This window comes from Theropithecus gelada, chromosome 9 (genome assembly GCF_003255815.1).
Source record: "Theropithecus gelada isolate Dixy chromosome 9, Tgel_1.0, whole genome shotgun sequence".
Taxonomy (NCBI): domain Eukaryota; kingdom Metazoa; phylum Chordata; class Mammalia; order Primates; family Cercopithecidae; genus Theropithecus; species Theropithecus gelada.
Genome location: NC_037677.1, coordinates 53,984,599 through 54,003,328, shown reverse-complemented (window position 1 = coordinate 54,003,328; position 18,730 = coordinate 53,984,599). Strand labels below are relative to the sequence as shown.

Below are 18,730 nucleotides of genomic sequence, written 5' to 3'. Positions count from 1 at the left end.
ATGTGTATATATAAACATAGTCATAAAAACTCTAAAAACTGAAAACAAACTGGCACTAATGAACCTAATTCCAAATCAGGTTGATATTGGTGTCTTAACCACACAGAGAAAAGAATTATTACAAATGACTTTGGAACACAGTATCTTCACTGTATTTCTTCAGTAGGATGTATCTGAAAGACCAAAACGCTACAAAGACATGTCAAAGTCATTTGAAGTAAAACAAAAAAAAAAGGAAACAGACTCCTATTACTGCTCCAGAAAGATAAAATGTGGGAAGGTAGGAAGGGGGCCATTATCCCCAAAGAGAAAACTTCTGGCCTACCAGTGGGGCCAAGTCAGGGGAGGCTCTGTCTCGGATTTCTGGGCATATCAGTGGGACCCAGGCAAGGCCTGCCAACTCCCTTAGCATATTCCTGTCCGTGAAACGAGGATAATACCCATCTCTCCTGTGGTAACCAATGTTATTTTTCATATACACCAATAGGCATCTTGGCTCAACATAAGAAAGCCGTTTCCCACAGAAACAGCTGCCTACAGCCTGAAGAAGGTGCCACAGAGATGGAAGGAGGTTCCTTACCCACACCTGGGAGACAGCCAGCCGACTGGGCAGGGGCACCCGGGCAGGGGTGCCAGACTTCTCAACTAAAAACCCAGCTCGCCCAGGTGACTCTGAATTTCAGATAAACAACGAATAACTTTGCATGATACTATATTTGTACTGAAAAGTAACTCGTTTATCTGAAATTCAGTTACCTGCGCATGCAGTACAGTATTGCATCTGGCAACCTCCCGGGGCGCTCGATGTGGTTTTCCCACCCGGGAGTCTGGAAGAGTCTCCCGCAGCCCGCAGTTGACAGAGACGCAGCGCTCCCCGCTCAGGACGAGCAGGAGAAAGCAAGCCGGCTGCTCTCGGGAGCCCCAGGCGCGAAGCGGCCTCCTTCCGCCTCAGGTGAGTCCTGCTCGACGCCCAAGGCCCAACGGTCAGAACCGCCTCTGCCCGCCGGACCCAGCGAAGCTAGAGGAACTAATCTCAAAAACAGTTCGGGCCTTCCCGGTGCGCACACCCGACACACGCGCCCGCTAGCTACCCGGGAGCCGCGTCCCGTTGCCAGGCAACGAGAGCGCGCGCCTCAGGAGCCCGTGTAGGTGAGCAGAGGGCGCGCAGTGGGCGGTGGAAGGGGAACGCGCAGCAGAAAGGGGGGGCCGTGGGGGGTCGCGCTGCAGGGAGGAGGGGGCGTGCAGGAGCAGTAGCGCACCGCTGAGTAGAGGGGCCGCGGCCGAATGGAGGGGGCGTGCAGGGGTAGGAGCGCGCGGCAGAGTAGAGGGGGCGCGGCAGAGTGGAGCGGACACGGTAGAGAGGAGGAGGCGTGCAGGAGCGGGGCGCGCGACATAGAGAAGGGGTCGTGCAGAAGGGGGCGCGCGCAAGGGGAGGGGGCCAGAGAGGAGCGGGCGTTCAGGGGGCGGGCGGGCGGCAGAGAGGAGGTGGTGTGCCGGAGGGAGAGCGCGCACGAGGTGGCAACGGGCAGAGAGGAGAGGGAATGCGAGAAGGGGAGCGCGGCAGAGAGAAGCGGGCGCGCTCCAAGGGGCGGGGGCCGGGGAGGAGGGGGCGCGTAGGAGCGGGGCGCCAAGCAGAGAGGAGCGGGCACGCTGGAGCGGGGTGTGCGCACGAAGGGTCGAGGAAGGGCATATGTGGCGGCGCGCAGGTGGGTGAGCTGAGGAGACTTGCTGCACAGAAACCTGGAGGAGTGGGGGGACCGAAAAGAGCAAGGGACCCTGGCTGGCAGGCAGGCATGCTCTGGGAGAGATGAGGGGGTGGCGCGCTTTGAGGAGGAACCAGGAAGGGCAGCCAATCGGAGAAGGGCGGAAGACCTAGAGTCGTTGGAAGACCGTCACTGCAAGCTGCTAATAGCCTGGCAGTTTCACAACTCCGCACCTTTGCTCTTGCTGGTGACCTCTGCTTGGTTCCTTTGAGAACCAACTCGGGTGCCTTACCTTCAGGAAGCCGTCCGGTCTCCACCAGGCCCAAGCCCTTGCAGTCCTCCTCGGCCTAGTCGTCTGTGCATGTACTAGCCTTTCCCGTATTCTCTTTCAGCTTATGGGCGGGGCAGTGCCGGGCAAGAGAGGCCTTAGTAGATGTTAGTTGAGATAGTAAGTGCCAGAGTGGGCAAGGAAAAATCAAAGGGAAGCATGAGCACAGGCGTCAGAGCTCTCAATGAATAAATCAAGAAATATTTACTGAGCTCCTAGTGTGCCAAGCATGGGCGGTATACAGCAAACAAAGACAACCCCTATTCTTATTTTGCCTATTGAGTGCAAGGCCAGGAACAATGTAAGCAGACCGTCAGGCGAGTTCTGGGAAACACCGAAAAATAGCCTCTCCCCCAATTGGTGAGTGTACCCTAAATTGGTCTGAGTGGGCCTTAAAAGGCATCTCCTTGGCCAGGCGCGGTGGCTCACGCCTGTAATCCTAGCACTTTGGGAGGCTGAGGTGGGTGGATCACCTGAGGTCAGGAATTGGAGAGCAGCCTGGCCAACATGGAGAAACCCTGTCTCTACTAAAAATACAAAAATTAGCCGGGCGTAATCCCAGCTCCTCGGGAGGCTGAGACAGCGGAATCGCTTGAACCAAGGAGGCAGAGATTGCAGAGTCGAGATTGCGCCACTGCACTCCAGCCTGGGTGACAGAGCGAGGCTCTGTCTCAAAAATAAAAAATAAAAGGCATCCCCTTGACTTCTTCCCCTCCAGGCCTCACGCTGTGACTCTATGCTGGCTCTACTGTCTTTGTACCACATCTCAGTGACTGTTGCGGAAACACATTTCATTCAGATCATTGTTGAAAATGGGCAATTTAGAGTAGGTGGAGGTATGCCAATATGGCTTGCCACATGTAAGGAGTGTGGCAGCCACCCAATGACCAGAGAATGCAGAATTGGTGATTCTGCCTTCTGGGAAGGACAGTTCTACAGTGATCCAGGCAAAGTAGATTGGTAACTACAAGTTGCTTGGAGATTTTATTAACATACAGGTTCTGAATCTGTGGGGTGGGGTAGGACCTGAGATTCTGCATCTCGACAAGTCCCCAGGTGATGAAATGCTGCTGGTCATCTGTCATCAAACCAGCTTTGAGTAAGAAGGGTGTAGAAGGTTGTTTATCCAAATGCATTGGTTCAAGTGGGCCACACAGATTGGCAGGAGACACTGATTGGCAGGAGACACCACCCACCTCTGTCCTTACCCTATCACTACCCCACTAAAATTTTTTTTTTTAATTCCCTTGCAGGTCTTGGGGTCAGAAGTCCAAAATGAATTTAGTAGAGCTAAAAGCAAAGTGTCAGCAGCACAGGTTCCTCAGGAGGCTCTGGGGAGAATCCATTTTCTTGCCTTTTCCAGCTTCTAGAGGATACCCTTGGCTCAAGGACCTGGATCACATCGCTTTTTCTCCCTCGGCTCTGGCATCACCTTCCCTGTCTGACCGTACTGTGTCCCTCTTACAGTGACATCTGTGATTACATTGTTCCTACTCAGATAATCCAGGATAATCTCCCTATCTCAAGATCCTTAATTTAATCACAGTTACAAAGTCCCTTTTGCCATTTAAGGTGACATATTCATAGGTTCCAGGTATTCAGACATGGACACATTTGGGAGCCATTATTCAGCCCTAGAACAAGGACATTCTCTTACTCATACTTCCAGTATTCAAAATCAAGAAATTTAACTTGGATAAATTATATCACATAATGTACATTTCACGTTCAATTCATCCAATTTTCCCAACGATGTCCTTTATAGAATTCTTTTTTCTTCTCTCTTTTTGGTTTAGACAGGGTCTCACTCTGTCACCCAGGTTGGAGTGCAGTGGTGAGATCTCAACTCATTGCAGCCACAACCTCCTGGGCTCAAGTGATCCTCCCACCGTAAGACCCCGTGCACCTCCCCACCCCCTGCCGCCAAGTAGCTGGGACTACAGGTGTGTGCCATCCCACCTGGCTAATTTTTGTATTTTTTGTGGAATACAAAAGCATGGGCAACATGGTTTTGCCATGTTGCCCAGGCTAGTCTCAAACCCCTGAGCTCAAGTGATCCTCCTGCCTCAGCCTCCCAAAGTGCTGGGTTTACAGGCATGCACCACCATGCCCAGCTGAATTATTTTTTCCTGCCCAGGCCCAATCTAGGATCATGTGTTACATGTAGTTATTATAGCTGTTCAGTCTCCTTTGATCTATAACAATTACTCTTTTTTTTTTCATAACCTCAACATTTTTAAGAGTACAGGGTAGTTGCTTTGGATTTATTTGCTGTTTCTTCAATTACATTCAAATACTGCATTTTAGACAGGAATCCATGGAAATGTTTTATGTACCATAAGAAGTGCATCCCATCAGGAGGCACTTGATGTCACTTTGTTCCTTTATTGGTGATATTTACTGTGATTACTTGGTTAAGGTTTTGTTGGCCAGGTTTTGCCACTGTAAAATTTCTGTATTTCCTTTGGAATTAATACTTAATTTATGAGAAGAAACTTTGAGACTATGCATATATCTTATTCCTTGTCAAATGTTCACCCAGGTTTAGCACTCATTGACTCATTGATGATTCTGCTTTGATTCAGTTATACTATGGTGGTGAGGAAATGGCAGTTTTTTAAAACTCCATTATTTTCCCCACATTTATTAGTTGGCATTCTACTTTAACAAGAACTTTGCCTTCTCCCTTCTTAATCTATGTATATATTCTCATATGGACTCATGGAGTCTTATTTTATTCTGTAATTTATAATCCATTACAGTTACTATTTATTTTAATGGTCAAACTGCCCCAGATTTGACTAGTAGGAGCCCCTTCAAGCTGGCTTCTCTGTCCCCACCCATTGTATTTTTTAGAATTTTCTTACTTTCTGGCAAAACCAAATGTTCCAGGCCCATTAGACTTGTCCTGCCCCAGCCTTGGAATCAGCCATTTCTCCAAGGAGCCCTGATTCCTCTTAAGTGACGAAGGCTATTTACAAGCAAGGTTTATATGCTCAGTGTGCTCATTGCTACTGAAGTGTTTTGGTTTCAAGGCCCTTGTAGTGGAGAGAGCTAGGAAATATTTTTTTCTCTATCCATAAGATAGATATGCGTAAGATAGATATGGATATCTGTCTATCTGTTTTTCCTTCCTTAAGCTAGAAAATGGGGAGTAGGGGGGAATATTGAAAAATGCCTCCAGAAGATGTTAAGGCTAGATCTAAGCTTTTGTTATTCACCGGGCTCTTTTGGAATTCAAATGTGTCAACTTCAAGAATGTGGAATCCGTCAGGAGGAGGCCAGGTCCTAGGTCATTTCATGGCACAATCCTCCACTGAATAGTGTAATAAGCAGTTACTCTGTGCCTGGCTAAGTGCCTGGTGTGTGTTTATTATCACCTCTAATCTAATTATTGTGAGCTACATACTTTTGTTACTTTTATTTTACAGATGAGAAAACTGAGGCTGAGAGAGACTGAGTGACTTGCTAAAGATCACACAGCTAATAAGTGGCAGAATCAGGACTGGAACTTGGTCTGTCTTATTCCAGAATGTGCATTCCTACTGCCACAATTCCCTGCTGCTCCTAAGTTTGGGCTACATTGCCTCCAGCTCTTGAAATATGATGAATAGTAAATCCTTAAGTAATACAGAATGGAGTATTATATCAGGTGCTGGCAGAGCTCCTGACAAGCAGTAGCTGTAGCACCAACATTTTCCCTCTCTCTTCTCCCCAGTGCATTTCCGTGGTCCCTTGTGAAATAAATGAGCCTATCTTATCTATGTCATAGATGACTGTAGCCTCCTACCTCACAATAGCACAGCCTGGTGGGTGCTCAGAGCCCCTCCCCAGGACCCCTGCCTGCTCCTTTATTTTCTCTCTACTCAAGAGCAAAAATGTGTGGGTAAGGGGAGGCCTTAGCCACCCTTACCACCAAAGTACCAACCTCCTCGCAAGCCTGATAAACCCTAGGACCCACACTGTCTGACCTAGTGCAGCTGGAGAACTTTAGAAAAAGTCCATTTGAATATAAGAGCAAGTAAGTGTTCATTGGTTCTTTTGGGAAGGGTGTGATCCAGAAACATCTCATATTTATCCTGAAATAAATCTGAATTGGTTAGAATGTGTCTATTTTTAATATCAGACTAAGTTAATAAAATAACGTGACTTTGTTTTCCAGGCTGCCAGGATGGAAACTAACTACCTAAAGAGGTGCTTTGGAAATTGCCTGGCCCAGGCACTGGCAGAGGTGGCAAAGGTTCGGCCCAGTGACCCAATAGAATACCTGGCTCACTGGCTTTATCATTATGAGAAAACAGCGAAAGCAAAAGAAAAGGTGTGTATGGGCACTGCGAGTTAGGGAGGGCCCAGCTTTCCCAGAGTAATTTGAAAGCCAAGACACAAGGCAGGATTCTGGAGCTGGCCTGGGGAATTTCTTGGTTTATTTGACTTGCTCTTAGATCTAGATATCCCTGAAGCATGGGGATCCTGGGGGCTGAGAGGAGTGGGGCTTCAACTCAGAGGAGCTGTGGAGTTGAAGGGTTTGTAACTACTAGCAGGCTAAAGCTAGTTACAGGAGGAAACTCAACAGGCCCAAAAGGCCCACAGCCCAGATCAGTCTCCAGCGAGGGGGCCCCATTTATAAGGCTTCCCTGGGTGCTGACCTGATTCGACTCTGTCACCTCACCCCAGAATAGGGAAGAGAAGATCCAGCTGCAGGAGGAATATGACAGTAGCCTCAAGGAAATGGAAATGACAGAAATGCTGAAACAGGAAGAGTATCAGATTCAACAGAACTGTGAAAAGTGTCACAAGGTAGGGAGAAGGACTCAGCTTTGGGTGGCCGCACACATCCCAACATGGAATCCAGGAAAGCCACAAGTCAGCCCAGTCCCCACCCAAGGCACATTAAGGATCCCTTTAGCCTGATTTTCACTCTGTATTCACATATTTGCATATAAACCAATGTTATTGACAATCTTTGTTAATGAAAAAAGGAGATGTTAAAAGACAGATATGTCTTAGATTTCAGGAAATACTCTGGTGTTACTGGTTTTAAAAAAATCTGATTTTTTTTTTTTTTTTGAGATGGAGTCTCGCTTTGTTGCCCAGGCTGGAGCATGGTGGCGTGATCTCGGCTCGCTACAGCCTCTGCCTCCTGGGTTCAAGCGATTCTCCTGCCTTAGCCTCCCGATTATCTGGGACTACAGGCACATGCCACCACACTCAGGTAATTTTTTTTTTTTTTTTTTTTTTTTTAGTAGAGACAGGGTTTCACTGTGTTAACCAGGATGATCTCAATCTCCTGACCTCGTGATCCACCCACCTCAGCCTCCCAAAGTGCTGGGATTACAGGTGTGAGCCACTGCGCCTAGCCAAAAAATCTGATTTTTTTAAAAAACTGATTTTTTAAAAATCTATTCAGTTGGAACAAATATTTTTTCATAGAAGATCCTTTGAGCCCTTTTCAAGTAGTAGTCAATATTTTTCAGAAACCAAATATGGTTGTTACCAGTGCATATCTCAGATATTTAACTTAGTATTTAGTATTTGGTTTATTATATTCTATTTGCTTTTATGTGAAACTTCAGATGCCTCCTCTATGATGCTATAATATTAGGTGTAAGTTATTAAGCTGGAATAGCTGAAGACAACTCTGCATTTGTCAGTCTAAAAGGATATCTTTTACCTCCCACAGTTTTTTTCACAGTCTCCTGAAGAACACCTTATGCCATTCTATGCTTTCTATAAAGCGGTAGATACCTGGATAGAGAGTCATCTCAATTGCAATGTTGGGTTTGATATCTGACATCTTTTTAACTATCACTATACTCTATGCATTAAAGTCTTTAATGCAGTCCATTACAATTCACTAGCATTTGCTAGCTTCCAAGCCAATTTGAAGACATGAAAATATTAAGCTTATTTACATTTATACTAATATACTCTTTTTTTTTTTTTTTTTTTTTTTTTTTTGAGACGGAGTCTGGCTCTGTCGCCCAGGCTGGAGTGCTGTGGCCGGATCTCAGCTCACTGCAAGCTCCGCCTCCCGGGTTTACGCCGTTCTCCTGCCTCAGCCTCCGGAGTAGCTGGGACTACAGGAGCCCACCACCTCGCCCGGCTAGTTTTTTGTATTTTTTAGTAGAGACGGGGTTTCACCGTGTTCATAAAGAATATATTTGCTTCTTTAAGCCTAGATATCTTGTAAATAAATTAAATCGAAAGATAATTTCATTCTATTGTTTGACAATAGTCTAAAGGAACTCTCCCTCAGGAAGGATTCCTTCTTTAAGCAATTGTTTGGAGATGGGAGAAGTGAGGATCATTCAGCAGAATTTGTCATCACCTTGTTGCCCACCTCTAATCCATTTATCTAACACCGTGTTTTACTGTTAATAGAAATATAAATATATAAGACAATAAGAAATATATAAAGAAGACTCCCAAAACTCCACCCTAGTTTTATGGTAGCTTTATTAAGGAAAATTTCTCAGCTCACATCAATATTTTGAATTGTCTTTTTGTGTTTCACTGAGGAGGTTTTGCATCCTGTAGCAATATTCCTTAACAAGATTTAGGTAAGTAAATGGTATGTCATTCTTTTGCCAAGTGTGTGATGTAGGCAGTTGTAAGGGAAGATGGGAAACGAAAACCAGCACAAAGTCTAGACTGTGTGCAAGTTCTCAGTTTTAGGAAAGAGTTCATGTGTAGGTTGTGATTATGGAAATCGATTCCCTATGTTAGAAGGAAATAAAGAGAACCCAAGAGTGATCTAAAATGAAGCCAAATTTATAGTTTACCTGGCAAGAGAGAGCCACAACATTAAGATGTGAGTTACTCTCCAAGCAAACTTTGACAAGGCTAAATAAAGGACAAAGAGGCAGAGGTGTGTCAAAAAGACAAGATTCCAAGTTCTGGTTTCTGATTGATTCAAGGTGGATTACCAACTCTTCCTTGCTATTGGTCACCTTCTCATTTTGTGTGACTAGTGCTGGGAAAACCAATTTCAAACTGGCCCAGGATGGGTTGTATAAAATTTCAGCAGGGCTGCCAGTTTACCTGATGAACTGATATGCATATACTCAAAGCTTTGCAGTTTTTTCCTTAATCTCTTTAAAAACAAAACAAAACATCGTGACTTGGATACAGGTTAGCAAGTCTTTGAGTACCCCAGATTGAATACTGCTTATCTAGTGGATATATCAAAAGACAAATAGAAACAGAATGCTCTGTATGGTAGGGTTCATATCCAATCATCCGAACCAAAAAGTATCCATAGAGGAGGTAGAATTTGAGTCAGGCAGAGGTTATCCTTGGTATTAATATCTCTTCATTAAGTAGATGCAGCTTTAAGTAAACGATAATTTTGTTTCTGAGTCAGAAGAAAACTATTATTGATGAAGATCTAAACTATACAAATGTTTTAGAAATACATGTTGATAGAATCAATATATATTTGCTGCATAGACCCAATAGTTTGAAGTTTAGAAGGGTCTCAGAGACCATGTGGACAAGGATGAGCCCCATAGGGCTCATTGTAGAATGGACCTGTACGACTTCCAGGCAAAGACTGGAGTGGAGGGGGTCAGTAGAGCCTAAGCTCCGAGGATTCCTCCCTCAGCCAGAGACATGGATGTTAGACTGCTCAATATTGTCTCATAGGTCACTGAAGCTCTGTTTGTTTTTTTCCTGTGTGGTTCAGTTTGGATAATTTCTACTGATCTACCTTCATGTTTACTGACCATTTCTTCTGCAATGCCCTATATCCTATCTGGAGATTATGTGAATTTTTTCACTTCAGATATTGTACTTTTCAGTTCTAGAATTTCTATTTAGTTTTTTAAATATAATTTCCATTTTCTCTGCTGATACATCTTAACTTTCACATTATGTCCATTTTCCACCTTGGATTTTTAAAAATATTTGTAATAGCTGTTCTTGTCTGTTAATTCCATCATCTGTGTCATTTTGGGACCTTTTTCTTTCTTTCTTTTCTTTTTTTTTTTTTTTTTTTGAGATGGAGTCTTACTCTGTCACCCAGACTGCAGTGCAGTGGCGAGATCTCAGCTCACTGCAACCTCCGCCTTCTGGGTTCAAGTGATTCTCCTGCCTCAGCCTCCTGAGTAGCTGGGATTACAGGCGCCCACCACTACACCCAGCTAATTTTTGTATTTTTAGTAGAGAAGGGTTTCACCATGTTGGCCAGGCTGGTCTCGAACTCCTGACCTCATGATCTGCCCACCTCGGCCTCCCAAAGTGCTGGGATTACAGGCGTGAGCCACCATGCCCAGCCCATTTTGGGGCCTTTTTCTATTTAATACTTTTCCTCTAGATTATGGTTCACATTTTTGTACTTTTTTACATGTCTAGTAATTATTACTTGTGTTCCGGACATTGTAGAGGACATTTTATAGGGAGTCTAGATTGTGTTGTTTTCCATTAAAAGATATTGGGTTTTGTTCTGGCAGGGAGTTAAATTATTGGTGAATCAACTTCATTCCTATAGATTTGGTTTTATGCTTTGTTAAAGCAGGGCTTTTTCAGTTTGTTTCTTAGTCTCTGGCATGAAAATAGCAATACCGTGTTTTTGCCATACATCTTGTGTGCTTTAGTCTCTAATAATAACTTTTCTGCTGTTTTGTTTTCTATTTAGGAACTGAATTCTGAAACTGTTTCCACGAAGAAGACCATATTCATGCAGGAGGACACAAACCCCCTTGAGAAGGAGGCCTTGAAGCAGGAATTCCTGCCAGGTACTTCCAGTATGATTCCAGGAATGCCTCAACAGGTTCCTCCTTCAGAGTCTGCTGGCCAGATTGACTGGAACTTCAAAATGCCAAAAGAAATAAATTACAAGGAGGCTTTTCAGAATGAAGTTGCTCATGAAATGCCTCCTGGCTCCAAATCTCCTTCTTAGGTTACCAGAAGGTAGATGCTTCTGATTTACTTCTCTCAAAGCTGGAAGCCAAGTAAATGCCAGCTAGAACCAAGATTTAAGGGGCTGTAAAAGGAGAGTTCAGGGACTCTCCAGCCTACTCCTGTTCTGAAAAACCTTTAATCATGTGCATATTTGAACTAGTTATAGGATAAAATAAACTCAGAATACGGATTTTAAATAAGTAAACAAATGGCTGTGACTTTTTCCTCTTGTTTTATCAATGTTTTGGAGACTACACAGTGAAAATACATCTGTTGGGGTGATCGGACCCAACACCAGGCCGTGGGGGCTACGAAGTCTGGCGGAGTCAAAGGAATGAGAAAAGACAAGTTAAGAGAGAAAGTGGGACCAGGGGGCCAACGCTAGTATGGAGGCTGCAAAGGCCCCAAGCTCTGGGAGCCCACGCTATTTATTGGTGATCAAACAAAGAAACAGGTGGTGAGGATGTGGGGGGTTGAAAGGAAGTGGTGTATCAAGTGAACAAGCTACAGCTGTGATGGTTTAGCATTTTCTTTGAAATATATGGCTACTTGAGATAATGAGAGTGCTAGAAGCAAGTAGCCAGCAAGTCTAGACACATTCCAAAGGCCCCAAGGAGTTTTACCCTGGACCCCGGACGTGTTCCAAGCCCTGCCTCAGCTCCTCGCTCAACACTCAGCTTTCCTCCCAACATACATCCATCTCGTGTGTTCATGTCTTAACTTTTGCTTCACTTCACAGTCAGGCCTCTCAGAGTATTATTTACACATATCCTGTAGTCTGCCTTTGTCACTGATAGCAGATATTTTTCTTCAACATATATTACCAGTTTTTTAATACTTTTTTTCAATTTTTGTAATTGTGGTAAAATACATGTAAGACGTACCATCTTAACCATTTTTAAGTGTGCAGATCGGTGGTGTTAAGTAGATTCATATTCTTATGCAACCATCACCACCATCCAGCTCCAAAACTCATCTTGCAAAACTGAAACTCTACACCCATTAAATAATAACTGACCATTTCTCCCTCTCCGCAGCCCCTGGCAACCACCATTCTACTTTGTCTCTGTGATTTAGATTACTCTGTAAGTATGTTGTACAAATAGACTCATACAATATTTGTCTCTTTTGTGACTGGCTTATTTCATTTAGCATAATGTCCTCAAGGTTCATTCATGTTGTAGCATGTGTCAGAATTTCCTTCCTTTTTAAGGTGGAATAATATTCTGTTGTATGTTTATACCACATTTTGCATATCCATTTATTTCATTGTCCATCAGTGGGCATTCATCCATCAATGGATACGTTCACATTTTAGCGATTGTGAATAATGCTGCTGTGAACATGACTCTACATATACCTCTTCAAGACCCTGCTTTCAGGTCTTTTGAGTATATGCCCAGAAGTAGAATTGCTGGATCATATGATAATTCTGTTTTTAATTTTTTGGGAAGCCACCATTCCATTTTCCACAGCAGCTCTACCATTTTATATTCCCACCAACAGTGCACAGGGTCCCAATTTCTCCACATCCTTACCAACACTTGTTATTTTGTTATTGTTGTTCTTTTGATTGTAACCATCCTAATAGATGTGAGGTGGTATCTCATTGTAGTTTTGATTTGCATTTCCCTTATAATGAGTGATGTCGAGTCTGTACTTATTGGCTATTTGTATATCATTTTTGGAAAAATGTCTATTCAAGTCCTTTGCCCATTTTTTTATTTTTATTTATTTATTTATTTTTTTGCTGTTGAGTTTTAGGAGTTCTACATATATTCTAGATGTTAATCCCTTATCAAATACATGATTTGCAAATATTTTATCCCATGCTGTGAACAAATGAAATGTTGACTTTTCACTGTGTTGATAATAATGACAGGTATTTTGAACCAGCTTAAATGGCAGTAAACTTTAAAGGTTTGAAAAAAATGTTTTTAATTACTTTCTATCTACATTCATTCAAATATCATCTATATGCTAAGGACTTTAGATTTATATCCTTAATCAAAATTCCCTGAACTTGACTGCTTGACGTCTCTACTTGGATGACCAGTGGACACCTCGAACTTAACTCGTCTCAGTGGACTTTCCCTGATAGTTTCTCTGAAGCAGTTTCTCTCCATCCTTCCACTTGCTCAGGCCAAAACTCTTGGTGTCCCCTTTGACTCCACCTTTTTTGTCACCCTACATCTGGTTTGTTGGCTTTCCATTTAAATAAAGTCAGAATTCTCAACAACTTGAATGCCCAAACCACACTCATCTTTCTCTAGGTGGTCACAGTAGCCTGTTAACTAGACCCATTCTTTTTTATTTTTTTTTTGAGACGGAGTCGCGCTCTGTCGCCCAGGCTGGAGTGCAGTGGCACCTTGGCTCACTGCAAGCTCCGTCTCCTGGGTTCATGCTGTTCTCCTGCCTCGGTGTCCTAAGTAGCTGGGACTACAGGTGGCCACCACCACGCCTGGCTAATTTTTTGTATTTTTAGTAGAGATGGGTTTTTACCATGTTAGCCAGGATGGTCTTGATCTGACTTCGTGATCCGCCTGCCTCGGCCTCCCAAAGTGCTGGGATTACAGGCGTGAGCCACCACGCCCAGCAACTAGACCCATTCTTGATCTTCTCTAGTCTGTCCTCAATACTAGTTACAGAACACACATAGCAGTAGTCAATTTTCTAAAATAATAAAAATATTAATACTAAATACTTTTTATAATGTATTAGTATAACCTATGAAAAGTACCTGGGGGAATAAACACCAGATTGTTAATAGTGTTGTTTCCAACAAAAGTAACTATCAACAGAGTAAATGGACAACGTACAGAATGGGGAGAAAATTTTTGCAAACTATGCATCTGACAAAGGTCTAATCTCCAGTGTCTATAAGGAACTTAAACAAATTTACAAGAAAAAAACTCAAACAACCCCATTAAAAAGTGGACAAAGGATGTTAACAGACACTTCTCAAAAGAAGCTATACATGTGGCCAACAATCATGAAAAAAGCTTGTCACTGATCATTAGAGAAATGCAAATATAAACCACAGTGAGATACCATCTCACACTAGTCAAAATGGCTATTATTAAATAGTCAAAAAGTAACATGCTGGTGAAACTATGGAGAAAAAGGAACACTTATACACTGTTGATGAGATTGTAAATTAGTTCAACCATTGTGGAAGACAATGTGGCAATTCCTCAAAGACCTAAAGACAGAAATTAAACTATTCTACCCAGCAATCCCATTGCTGGGTATATATCAAAAGGAATATAAATTTTTCTACCATAAAGACACATGCATGCATATGTTCAATGCAGCACTATTACAATAGCAAGGTCATGAGATGAACCTAAATACCCATCAATGATAGACTGGATAAAGAAAATGTGGTACATATACACATGGAATACTATGCAGCCATAAAAAATAATGAGATCATGTCCTTTACAGGGACATGGATGGAGCTGGAGGCCATTATCCTTAGCAGACTGATGCAGGAACAGAAAACCAAATACCACATATTCTCATTTACATGTTTTCACTTATAAGTGAGAGCTAAATGATGAGAACACATGGACACATGGTGGGGAACAACACACACAGGGGCCTTTTGGAGAGTGGAGGGTGGGAGGGGGGAGAGGATCAGGAAAAATAATTAATTGATACTAGGCTTAATACATGGGTGATGAAATAATCCATATGGTAAATCCCAAGACACATGTTTACCTATGTAACAAACCTGCACATCCTGCACATGTACCCCTGAGCTTAAAAGTTTAAAAAAAAAAAAAAAAGTGATGTCTCAGTAGCAGGAATTATGGAAGACAATGACTTTCAGTTATATATTTTTCTGATAATTCAGTCTTTCCAATGAGTATGAGTTACTTCTGTAAGAAAAACAGAACACATACCTTCAATAAAGACTGAATTTTAGAATGTTTCCACTTAGAGACATCAAAAGGTTGAGTCTTGTGGCTGCCTCAGTGTCTTTCAACTAAAGGCCAGAAGCCGAGTATTTATGTTCCTTAGTTTCTTAGTCAGTACCTCCTTTGGTTCTCTTTTTTGAAATGGAGTCTCACTCTGTCACCCAGGCTGGAGTACTGTGGCACGATCTCAGCTCACTGCAACCTCCACCTCCCAGGTTCAAGTGATTCTCCTGTCTCAGCCTTCCGAGTAGCTGGGATTACAGGTGTGCACAACCACGCCCAGCTAATTTTTGTATTTTTAGTAGAGATGGCTTCACCATGTTGGCCAGTCTGGTCTTGAACTGCTGACCTCAGGTAATCCGCCTGCCTCAGCTTCCCAAAGTGCTGGGATTACAGGTGTGAGTCACTGCGCCCGGCCCTTCCTTCGGTTCTATTGGACATACTCTCTCATTTTTGTTAGCAACCATTTTTTAAGCATTTGTGTGTCCTGAGAAGGACAGCTGCATAATTTGTAGGGCCCAATGCAGTATGGAAATACAGAACCTATAAAGAATTTCAAGATGGTAAAAACAGAGCTCTACTGAGGGATAGTGTTCCCAAGGGACTGAAAATTGCAAAGAAAAATGGCCCAGTTCCCCTATCCCCTCAGGGAAATGCGTAGAGGTCACTGGCAATGTTTGTGCTGCTCCTTTCTGAAGGACACATTCTTTCTAAAGGGAGATAAATGCCTTCATTCAGGATATAGCCTTTCTCCCCTCTCTTGGTAAGGTGCCATTATGAGTCTCAGCTCTGGCCAAGCTTACCCTGCTCTCCCAGGTAAACTGAAGGGACACTGTCTTATTTTCCTCACTTCCTAATTCCTGTGGTTGGTAAGTCTCTTCACCAATCCTGTCTACCTTTCAGGGCAGCTATGATGGGCAGGAGAAGTAAGAGACCCAATGCTGAGCGTGTGGGAGACTCTCAGTGGCCAAACACGAGCCCTGTGCAGGGAGAGATGATGACCTAAAAGAAGGCAGGTGACACACCACAGGGAACGTTTCAGAGAGGGAGGAGGGCATGTGCAGAGGCATAGAGGCAGGAGCAAGTCCCACTGCGGGGTAAGCAGGATGTGTGTGGAGAAACTGCCCTGGAGGCGCTGGGTGCAGGGGGAGAGCTGAATCTGAGAGGTGCTAGAGACACAGAATCCACAGTGAGGGGAGGGAGAAGTCTAGAATGGCTCCCAGCTTTCACTTGTTTAGGGGCAAATTGAAGAACCAAGTAAATTTAGCCCCCAAATAACGGCTGCTTTTAAAGTGAGTTTAACATCAAGGACATTCTCAAAGAGCTAGGGTCTTGGTTGGAATGCATCTTCCCCCAAAGGGCACATGTTCATCAGACGTTTCACACTTTTCTAAAGGGATTATGAAAATTCTCCTTCTTACCACTCAAGTTGATTCCTCTGCATATGTTTTAGAAAAGAGACACACATTAGCCAGGCGTGGTGGCTCATCCCTGTAATCCCAGCACTTTGGGAGGCCAAGCTGGACAAGTCACCTAAGGTCAAGAGTTCAAGACCAGCCTGGCCAACATGGTGAAACCCCGTCTCTGCCAAAAATACAAAAATTAGCCACGCGTGGTGGCAGACACCTGTAGTCCCAGCTACACGGGAGACTGAGACAGGAGAATCTCTTGAACCACGGAGGCGGAGGTTGCAGTGGGCTGAGATTACGCCACTGCACTCCAGACGGAGCAACAGAGTAAGACTCTGTCTCAAAAAAAAAAAAAAAAAAAGAAAAAAAGAAAAGAAAGAAAGAAAAAAGAAAGAAACACATTATTAAAAAGTATCCTCTCAAGCCAGGAGGTTGCTCACGCCTGTAATCCCAGCACTTTGAGAGGCCAAGGCGAGAGGATCACTTGAGGCCAGGAGTTCAAGACCAGCCTTGGCACCATAGTGAAACACTGTCTCTATTAAAAATTTAAAAATTAGCTGGACATGGTGACATGCACCTGTGGTCCCAGTTATAGGAGGCTGAAGTGGGAGGATGGCTTGAGCCCAGGAGGTAGAGGCTGCAGTGAGCCATGATTGCATCACTGCTCCACTCTGGGCAACAGAGGAAGACCCTGTCTCTCAAAAGAAAAAAAGAAAAAGTTTATGTTAGTTTTCAATAATGGTAGCTGACATATATGGCTGTTTAATGTGTACCAAGCACTGTGCTAAGTGCTTAATTGCATTATCTCATTTAATTCTCACAGCACCCCATGAATTGGACACTTTTATAATCTCCATGTTATGGATGAGGAAACAGTTAAGGCTCAGAGAGATTAATGGCTGGGCCAAGGGCAGACACCAGGAGGTGGCACTGACATCTGCCTGTTAGGGGCCCACACACTTGGCTGCTGGGCTGTCCTGATTAATACAATCTAACAAAGAAAGTCTTTGTTGCCTGTTCAGGGACATTTTGCTGCAAGCTGATTACAGTCTTTTTCTTACCTCTTAGATGATATGAAATATTCACAGAGCTTTCAAATAACCATTGTTATCCAGAAGCATTTAAGCTTACTCATGCATATTTTATTTGCCTTGATTACCAGCCAGAATTAACAATTTTCTAAGCATTTACGGCCCCAAACAAGATATTTCAAAAATTCGTATTAGATACTTTAGACACATTGTTATAGCAATATAAGTGATAAAATTTATAAAGTTCTTTCCAGTGACAGAATACTATCTCCCAGCGAAAACATTCTTTTGACCAATTAGTACTGAGTGTTATCATTCTTATATTTTTGTGCAGATTACAAGTCTATTTTCAAATGATGGAATAATATCCTATGGGAAAAATAAATACCCCTTTCTACCTTTAGAAAAGGAATTAAAAAGAACAACTTTATGGGAACAAATATAAAAGCTATGGTATTACAAACATATTTTCAGAAGGTAAGAGAGAATGAAATAGCTTAAATCAACTAAAAATGTGTCTATAAGAAGATGCTTGTCAGCAAAGAAAAACTGATGATGATTTTTTCCTGGAAGGATTAAAATTTGTGATTTGTATGAAGACAGCTGGATGCTCAGCTGACAGTTTTTCAAGGGTGGCTTACTGCTGAGGCATACTGCATGTCACATTGGCAAAGGTAAGGCTTTCTGGGTCTTTCTGCTTTCGTGTTTGAGTTCCGTTTGTCAAGAAGAAACTAACTCAATGTCTTTCAACAAAAGGCAAGTCCAAATGTCACAGAGGGAAGAGAGCTCCAGTAAGGTCCCCAGAAAGCAGAACTTTGGGAGCTGTGGTCAGAAGTCGGGCTGGCACTGCATAGATTTCTTGGGTCTGCTGTCCTCTAGACTCACGGTCAAAAGATACTGATTCCAAAGTATCATTAGAAAGGAAAACATTTCTCAGTTACCACTGTCAAAAAAGAATTTCCAGAAATGAAATGACAGGATGCAGAGGTAGCATTGTCTAAAAAAGGCTCACTTGTAGATAAGTTTATCCGAAGTGAAATGAAACAATAAAAAATACCAGCAGAAATATAGTTCATAGGCAAAGTTGTTGAGTTTTAAAAAAAAGGCCGGGCGCGGTGGCTCAAGCCTGTAATCCCAGCACTTTGGGAGGCCGAGGCGGGTGGATCACGAGGTCAGGAGATCGAGACCATCCTGGCTAACATGGTGAAACCCCGTCTCTACTAAAAATACAAAAAACTAGCCGGGCGTGGTGGCGGGCGCCTGTAGTCCCAGCTACTCGGAGGCTGAGGCGGGAGAATGGCGTGAACCCGGGAGGTGGAGCTTGCAGTGAGCCGAGATCGCGCCACCGCACTCCAGCCTGGGCGACAGAGCGAGACTCCGTCTCAAAAAAAAAAAAAAAAAAAATTGTTCCACAAGAGGCACCAGAAAAGAAAGA

The 18,730-nt window shown here is 43.4% G+C and overlaps 1 protein-coding gene across 2 annotated transcripts; it reads left to right on the top strand.

Annotated features, from left to right (window-relative positions):
• Nucleotides 1–811: 811 nt before the first annotated feature.
• On the top strand, nt 812–12,049 carry DYDC2 (DPY30 domain containing 2). Of its 2 annotated transcripts, none has more exons than XM_025397283.1 (4): nt 812–952; nt 6,194–6,349; nt 6,706–6,828; nt 10,667–11,137. In XM_025397283.1, the coding sequence occupies exons 2-4, from the start codon at nt 6,203–6,205 to the stop codon at nt 10,928–10,930; spliced, it is 534 nt and encodes a 177-aa protein (XP_025253068.1). In that variant the 5' UTR covers nt 812–952; nt 6,194–6,202; the 3' UTR covers nt 10,931–11,137. The 2 variants fall into 2 exon arrangements, with proteins under 2 accessions (XP_025253068.1, XP_025253067.1); XM_025397282.1 differs by lacking the exon at nt 812–952 and adding an exon at nt 2,241–2,391 and having other exon boundaries at nt 10,667–12,049.
• Nucleotides 12,050–18,730: the final 6,681 nt, after the last annotated feature.

What these genes read in the sequence shown, in the direction of transcription:
- DYDC2 (XM_025397282.1), top strand. Translation starts at nt 6,203, where the DNA reads ATGGAAACTAACTACCTAAAGAGGTGCTTTGGAAATTGCCTGGCCCAG. An exon ending in CAGCGAAAGCAAAAGAAAAG is followed by an intron (nt 6,350 to 6,705) that starts GTGTGTATGGGC and finishes ACCTCACCCCAG; the next exon opens with AATAGGGAAGAGAAGATCCA. An exon ending in ACTGTGAAAAGTGTCACAAG is followed by an intron (nt 6,829 to 10,666) that starts GTAGGGAGAAGG and finishes TTTTCTATTTAG; the next exon opens with GAACTGAATTCTGAAACTGT.